General features: G+C 34.3%; 1 protein-coding gene across 1 annotated transcript in view; it reads right to left on the bottom strand.

The window, feature by feature from the left end:
* Window positions 1–4,523: 4,523 nt before the first annotated feature.
* The window catches only part of LOC149786604 (tyrosine kinase receptor Cad96Ca-like), a 32,866-nt gene continuing 29,043 nt past the window's right edge, over window positions 4,524–8,346 (bottom strand). The window contains exon 11 of the mRNA XM_089978229.1: window positions 4,524–6,343. Coding sequence (XP_089834355.1) covers window positions 6,233–6,343 — 111 coding nt within the window. The 3' untranslated portion in view covers window positions 4,524–6,232. The remainder of the gene's footprint in view (window positions 6,344–8,346) is intronic.

Genomic DNA, 8,346 nt, shown 5'->3' on the forward strand with positions numbered 1-8,346 from the left:
TGTTTCGATCTCCAACCTACATGCGTTCGTTGCGACGATATTATCAGCTTGTGATGCAGTAAATATGACTTGCATTTCACATTTCTTTAAGCAAGTTAGCATTTATTGGAAATATGTATAAGCCAATCATTGTAAATATAGATTTTATTTTCTAATTGCCCTGAATAATACCATAACCTTTATATACTATCCTCACCGTCTCATTGTTCTGTATTTATGTTTTAGCGCTCATTGATCGTAAACCAATTTTTATGAATAAACGATAAATCACGTCACCTTTTGTGGAGCTATATAGCCATATAGTGCTGGTTCGCCGTTAATTGCATTCGATCAATCAATCAACAAAAGAATACATTTGCTTAACACATTAACATATGCTAGTAGAAAACTGAAAATTACATTTTCGAAAAAAGGTTACCAAAAGTTCGGATCTGGCCTGAATATCTTTTATAACAGCCCATCAGGTCACTACTGTAACAGACGTGACGCGTGTCAAACATTTGACTAAATAATCATACATATCATTATATTTGTTATATTAAAAGTTAATTTGTGGTAACATACAGCTCTTTGGTACAAATTTCAGCCAATCAATGTTTTTAATTATTTTGTCACTTAAAATGAAAGCATGCAGTTAATATCACTAAATTTGTAATTAGATTATTTGGGAATTTCCGTATATTTCTTGCTGACGGAAACTACCGAAGTGCAGTAAGAAAGCATGAATAATTTAAAATTTGAAGACTTTGGTCTTATTTTACCTATAAGTTCGCAGTATCGGCTTCACTCTCCTTGTTACACAAAGATGGGAGGTTTATAATGCTGCATACAAAGTTTTCTTACGTATGTTGCATCGGATGATTGCCTAAGAGAACGAACACTGAACACGAAAGCAAAGTAAAATAAACTTATGAGGTTTATGTTAGTTTAAAGCCTTGCGAAGAATGGTATTTCAGAAGCGTGCATATTAAAATGTTTGTTTTTGTTTTGACGCATACAAACTGTCAAAGGCAAACATTTCCTTGAAGACAAAGAGAGAAACAATGTTTATTAATTCCTTATGAATTCCGCAAGTAATGCCAGAATTTATGCCTCAAATGTTTTTATGGTACAGAACTTAGCTATTTCTAAACAAAGCAAGCCAAAAAAAAATATATAAAAAATTATTTAAAAAAATCAAAGTCGCTAGATTTGTATTGATTGAAAGAATATGGCCAACTAGTAAATATGACGCAATTCTTTGTTTAAAAGAATTTTGCTGCTGTCGATTCTAGACAATCCTATTTTCACCCTTTTGATTGCCACGGGTAAAACCGTAAGAATGGTTTTGAAAACTTAGTGAAACTTACAACTGCACAATAGGTTTCCTTCACAGAAATTTGCATATACATTTTGGGGTGTGACAGATAAAATTACATGCAGGTTTTTTTGTTGTTGTTTTACACACGTAACGCAGTGTGTTACCATGACTCTTTATTTTTTTTTTTTCATTTGTTCCTAGTAATTGTATATAGTCTTCATCCTTTAAATTACTGTCAATGCACATCCTAACGATAATAATAGCAATACGCATTATTCAGTATTTTAGACCACCCGCCCATATTACAAAATACAAGTAAATATAATGTGAGCCATGGTGTAAAGAAGTTAAATATGGTGTTCATCATGAGTATGCATACATAATTTTCTATAATCGGTGCATGCTATTATAAAGATGTTACTACCTTTTAAGTGTATTATGCACTGTTCGTTTGAATTATCAAATATTGCATAAGACGAAACGACGAATTGATATAGTAAAAATCAACATGTTATTATGATTCAAGTTTTACTCCAGGCGGATAGAGATAGTAAACTTCATTAAAGTATTTCGTTTTTAAATGGCCATAAGCTGGACAAACTCAACACAAAATGGAATTCATTTTCTACCAAATCAACATTATTTTTTCCGGCATAATTCACAATACCTATTATTTCTCACAATCCTACTATGCCTAACCGTCTCTATTTTCAGCGTTTGCACGTAACTTCCTAAAAAAATATGATAATCCATATGAATGTATTTTTCAGGTTCTAATTCGGTTTTATAATGGCTTAATACACGTACTTATGTGGACTGTTAATTTCAATATGCCAGGTTTAGAATATCGAATCCTCGAATCTTTGGAAAAGTAGTGAGAATTTTTTTTTCTCCAACATTTTGATTTAGCCAGACATAAGAAAAAAGGAAGAGAAATAACATGTCTTTAACTTTGGTAGCCCAGGTGACACAGTCATTTTTTCAACATTAAACAGCACTGGTGTGGGTAGCGAGTGAAGGCATTCTTACAACCGTACAACAGTATTTAACACATCTTAAAAATACGAGGTACATTGTGGGTATCCTCTGCATACCCCCTAACGCAATTGCATTATTGGTTGTTTTAGGAACACCTAATTCTGTTTGGAAAAGTTGCATTGCACAATTTCAATATATCTACTAAATTTGGAAGCAGGACATTACCCCCACCCCCAAGTCAATTACTCCCTTGCCTCTACACCCCTGCCATTATCCCTCCCTCCATCATTTACCCCCTCAGTATATTACACATCGGTTTATTACCCCCCCCCCCGCTGTTACCATCCTTTACAAATACAGATACAAATAATCAATATAACATATTTTATGGCACTATAACATTATGATATGATGAATTTAATATAGAATATTCCAGGACAAGTATATGTTTTCAAGGCTGAGATTAATTAACTAAAATAAAAATTTGCAACAAACTCTTTTGAAATTTATTTGAATTTATTATTTATTCTGGGGCTATATCGATTATATGTTATATATTAATAGTCCGGGGTGTGGTGGTAAAAGAACGGGGTGGGGGTGGGGGTGGGTGTAATAAACAGCAGGGTAATATACTGAGGGTGGTAAATCATGGGGTGTAATAGCATGGGGTAGTGCCAGGGGTGGGTGGGTAATTTACAGGGGGGTAATGTCTTAGACTCACTAAATTCATATCAACAAATTTCTGACCCATAGCAAGCAATTGGTTTTATTACAGAATAGGAATTATTTTAAAGCAACCTCTACACTAAAACACTAAAACAGCCAAATCTTATTTGATTATTCAAAATCCTTGAAGTTGCTTTCTTTGCATGAGCCGTTAGTATCTCCTTAGCTTTCGTGCAAACAACTTTGGGGTGAAACAATAGACCTATGTACTTGTAATAAGGCACACCCTCAATACAAATTTTATTGAAAACCCATACCTACTTTTGCATCAGATATCCGTCATTTGTGAAGAAAAAAAAATTGTTTTATCGAGATAGAACATCACTGCAGTTTTATCACATATACGTTCGAAAATATTTATTTAGTTCTGAATAGCTTTACTGTATCGGCGCAATTAGCAACATCATCAGCGCAAAGTATTACAAAATATCATAAATATCTTCTGAGATAAATACATCTCTGTTGCATTCTAGCTTCAGCTGTGTAATCAGATCATTGACAGAAAGTAAAAGCATGATAGGGCTCAAAACACAACCTTGCCTTGTACCTAATATACATCTGAGGTAGGAAGGTTAAACCTTTAGGTGTTCGGACACAGCTTTGTCAGGTTGCTATACATATCTATCAAAACGTTAACTATATTACCATTCATACCCTTGCGTATTTCTGACAACCATAATTTATCATTCTTTACTTTATCAAAAGCTTTTTTAAAATCGACATACAAGCAATAAAATCTACCTCATATATATATATATATATATATATATATATATATATATATATATATATATATATATATATATATAAAAGAGCTAAAGCCTGAATAATAGACATATTGTCGTATGCGGATAATATTTCCTAAACACTGCTTGTGCTTCGTGTATTAGACTATTGTCCTTAAAAATTCTAATGTGCAACATATATTATTGTAATACTTCATACCTCACGGTGTCGGGTGCATGTCGTGGGTATTTTGAGCAGAAACTTGTATGTTGAATGACGGGCCAATATGGCAAGCGAGGTGTAAAATTTTTCATGCATTTTAATTCGAAAACATAGAGTGGCAAGAAGAAAGAAAAAGGAAAAAATAAAAGGACTCATTATTCAACATATTGAGCGCTTATTGGCTAGGTCTAGAATTGATGATGTGATAAAGAAAGCTGGTTGCTCTTAGCTGAATTGTTAAAACTACAGAGAGAGAGAGAGAGAGAGAGACAGACAGACAGACAGAGAGAGACCCGTCTATACACGCTTATACATTGAGTGCAATTGTAAATTACACTAACCCAGATCTGCAGTCGCATTATGCGAAGGCAAATCAGGGTCTATGCTGTTTGCAGTTGGGCTCGACTTATAAGCGAGTAAGACGGTCTCTTAGAAAGATTAGGGAAATAGCTATCACCCCTCACCCCCAAGGTTGTTTTTTTTTTCTATGTAATTGTCACTCTACTTCTTTTATGGTCTTCCTTTTCAAGTTTATCAATCCAATGGAAAAAGCCCCTGGACAAGAGAAAGATGTTATTTATTTGCTTTATATTAAGTTTTTATTTTCAAAGTTATAGACGAACAGAGAACACACATTTCGTTTGAGAAAGGTGTGTGCCATATTACGAACTATTTGCATATTTGTCCAACAATGATGCTATATCAAGAATGTATCGTAACATTTTTTATAAAAGAATGAAAACCATCGTCTCTACAAATTATTTTAGAACCAAAATACATTTTTAACTCGATGCTACAGTGTAAATGAAAACAAAATGTTACTTCGCACACTCACTGTGGCAATAAAAATACAAACCATTTGCAAATTTACCTATGTTTGGTGTCGGGAGGAATATTCTAGCACTCTCTGAATGAACAACCAAAGAATGACTTTGCATGTTTCCAAATAAAGTATTACATGTATTCTTCTATCGCATCATTTGCCTTGATCTTCATATTTGTACTGTATACATTTCTTTAAAGACATCAATGCTGTACGTCAAAACTAGTGTAAACGTAGTCGTTTGGGTTTGAAGATACCTAGCGATGTGACACTCTTTTCAAACATTTTGCAAGATCACTGCAGTTACGGTATGTTGTAAGGGGAAATAACTCTGCATTTTACTAGTGACGATCGAATACAATATTAATATACATCGTTTCTCAGAACGGCCGGTGAGATATCAAATTTTATTTGTTAATTTTAATTCACTAGTTGTTGTTATCTTTCTCATTATTGGGACATATTTAAAAAAATTCAAACTCCTATTTTGAAATATTGTGTTTTATGTGCCTCTTTCCAATTCCAAAATGTCCAGAAGGAAGATAATTGTGATAAATTTTATCATTTTAATAACCACAATTATTGACAGTTGTCATTTAAACAAAAATCAGTTTTTACGATGACAACAAACCTTTCCCAGACACAAGCATAGTTACAGAGGCATCTGTTTCATTTACCAATATGTTACTTTTTTGAGATTATCACTGGACATTGTGATGGCGCAACCATATTTCGTAAAGGAGAGCGGTTATATATAATGTATGTTTATCTTCAGCTACTTTTCACTCGACTACATCTCACACACAAAGTTTCATCAGCTACTTTTCACTCGACTACATCTCACACACAAAGTTTCATCAGTTACTTTTCACTCGACTCCATCTCACACACAAAGTTTCATCAGTTACTTTTCACTCGACTCCATCTCATATACAAAGTTTCATCAGCTACTTTTCACTCGATTCCATCTCACACACAAAGTTTCATGAAACTTGCAACAACAATTTATGGATGTTACACCACGAATGTGGAAGAAACACATTATTGTTGTTCTGTCCGTCTGATTGTTTGGCGCTTAGGTTATTGTGGCTATGCATTGGTGTTCCATGCATAAATTATTCGCAACCTGCATGAGAGATTAAAAGAAATCTGGCGATAATTGTGAAAATTGGACGATTGCATATAGAAGTATATAATAGATGGTCCAATCGTGTCTCCAGATTGAACAAGACAAGAAACTTTCTACGAATCTGCATTCATTTTCAGAGACATCAAATTGAAAAATCAATACTCTTCGTTTTTCAGCTATTCTAAATAATGTCAGTCGCAATGTGAAAAACATCGGCGAAATATTTCACGAAAAGTAGCACAAAAAATCACCCAAGTCACCCAAGAAATGACCCTGGTGGCAAAGACTGGAGTACATAAGAAATCCAATTGATGAGGTAGCAGTGTCACTACTCTGCGTCAGACATAAAGTCAGCCTCCACTTCTTCGTAAGTGTGATACTCAGCCTCTAATTCTTCATAAATATCATATTCTGCGGGGTCAAACTTCATTATAAAACTCTGAAATATAAATATCAAAACATATTAACACCTATTAGAAACATTAAAAGCAAATTAAAAGACGAATGATGGCGTGATAAGCTCGCCCAGTCTTTATTTTAAAAGGTAGCTTTTGAGTTGATTTCCGCCTCTCATTTATAAAAACAAAGCTACCACAAATCTCGGAATACGAACATAACATGAACACGAAGTTTGATACATTTTTATCTTGAGAAAATATAATTTTGTTGTTTGCAAATTTTTTGTTTATTTGTTCTAGGGCTTTATTTTTAGGGCGATGGGGTTGGGGTGGGCTGCAATGTAAATATATGTATTGTACATTTTCAATCAACGGGCATTGCAAATGATAAAATTGAATGCTAGGTAAAGGGCCTATATACTCCTGATTGACAAAATACACTTTATGCAAATAAAAAAAATGGTTTAAATGTTCGTGCCGTTTTTGTTTTACATGATTCCAACTTCAGTCTCATATCTCCAACAATCTGTATTTGCAGAAGTATAGAACGAATGATAAACAACAGACTCATATGGTATGTGAAGTCCCGCAATCTACTTTCAGACCTTCAGTGTGAATTCAGAAGCTAGACAAGCACATATACCCATATAGTCAAACCATAATCATTTATAAGAGAAGCGTTCCTAAAAACAGAACATAAATCAGCCGTCTTTTGGACTTGGTGGAAAGCTTCTGATACAACATGTAAGTACTACATAATAACATATTCAACTCAGGTTGAATGTCCGCCTACCTATCAAAGATGGAAATTTTCTAACTAAGGAAGGCAGCAACCTCTGACAAATCTATCCTCAGGATGGGAATGTACCTAAGGTAAATATGTAGTCAGTTGCCCTTTACAACGTCAAAATTAATAACGTAGTTGTTGTTGGTGCTGCTTTTGGTTTAATGCCATTTCCCAGCTATGGTAGGCTATAATATAGCGGCCAGTATAATTGTTGGAGAAAGAATCAGGGAAAACCTCAGTAAGAACCAACAATACATGGGAGCTACTGTCAGCTTTCTCATATACCCACACTGGCCGAGCTGGAGACTAGAATCCACGTGGACATAGGTGAGATTCCAGTGATGGGTAAACGCGAGCGCATCGACAACTCGGATACCCGGGGCTCCCAACAATGTAGTTAACCGATAAACTGACTCCTAATTATATTTCCATGCTTTTTGATCTGTTACTGATTACATAATTTGCATACTATTGAGCGTGAGCTTAAACAGAGATCAGAAATGGACAAAAGAAACGGGGTTTAAATTGTTTAAATCTAAAACAGTCTGTATTCGCTTTGCCTATTGCATATAATTTAACACGACCTTAAATTCTATCTGACGTTATCCTATTTCGGAGAAGACCAACACTTTAAGATTTATCATTTTGCCACAAAATAACGTTTCTGTTGCATATGAAATGCGTCAGGATTATATGACATAATGAATGGGAACCAGACCGGAAGATATTGCTCGGACCATGTAGGACTTCGTAAGACCTAAATTTGACTGTCACTCGATTGTATAGACCCCTTTACAGTTATTATATCCGCTTGAAAACACCAGACGGCGTATCGGTGAACTCACTTCTGGATAGTTCAATCAATAAAGATATCTGATTAAGATCAAGAAAACGTGGCAGACCGCTTACATTCCCCAAGCAGAATCGATATCTCACTATCTTAAAAAGAAATTCTATCAATATTTGATCAATTGTTTTACATCTTTTATTTTTTTCACTAACTTGCGCTGTTCTCAAATTTCAAAAAATGTTCTCTGCCCATTTCAGAACATCATTATCTTTCCATTACTACCTCATGCTCTAGTTTGTATTATTTGATTGTGCGAAATTGTATCGCTGCTTAAAACGATTGTTATTGCAATTTATCTTGCATGAAGAATAATGAAAATATGTTTATTGTTGTTTTTTTTTACAGTTTTAATCACTGCAGTTAGTGGAGGTTGAACGACAACGAGAACAAAATTCTAACTTCTTAAG

The sequence above is a fragment of the Sinohyriopsis cumingii genome, chromosome 12, assembly GCF_028554795.1.
Source record: "Sinohyriopsis cumingii isolate HCF-2022 chromosome 12, ASM2855479v2, whole genome shotgun sequence".
NCBI lineage: Eukaryota > Metazoa > Mollusca > Bivalvia > Unionida > Unionidae > Sinohyriopsis > Sinohyriopsis cumingii.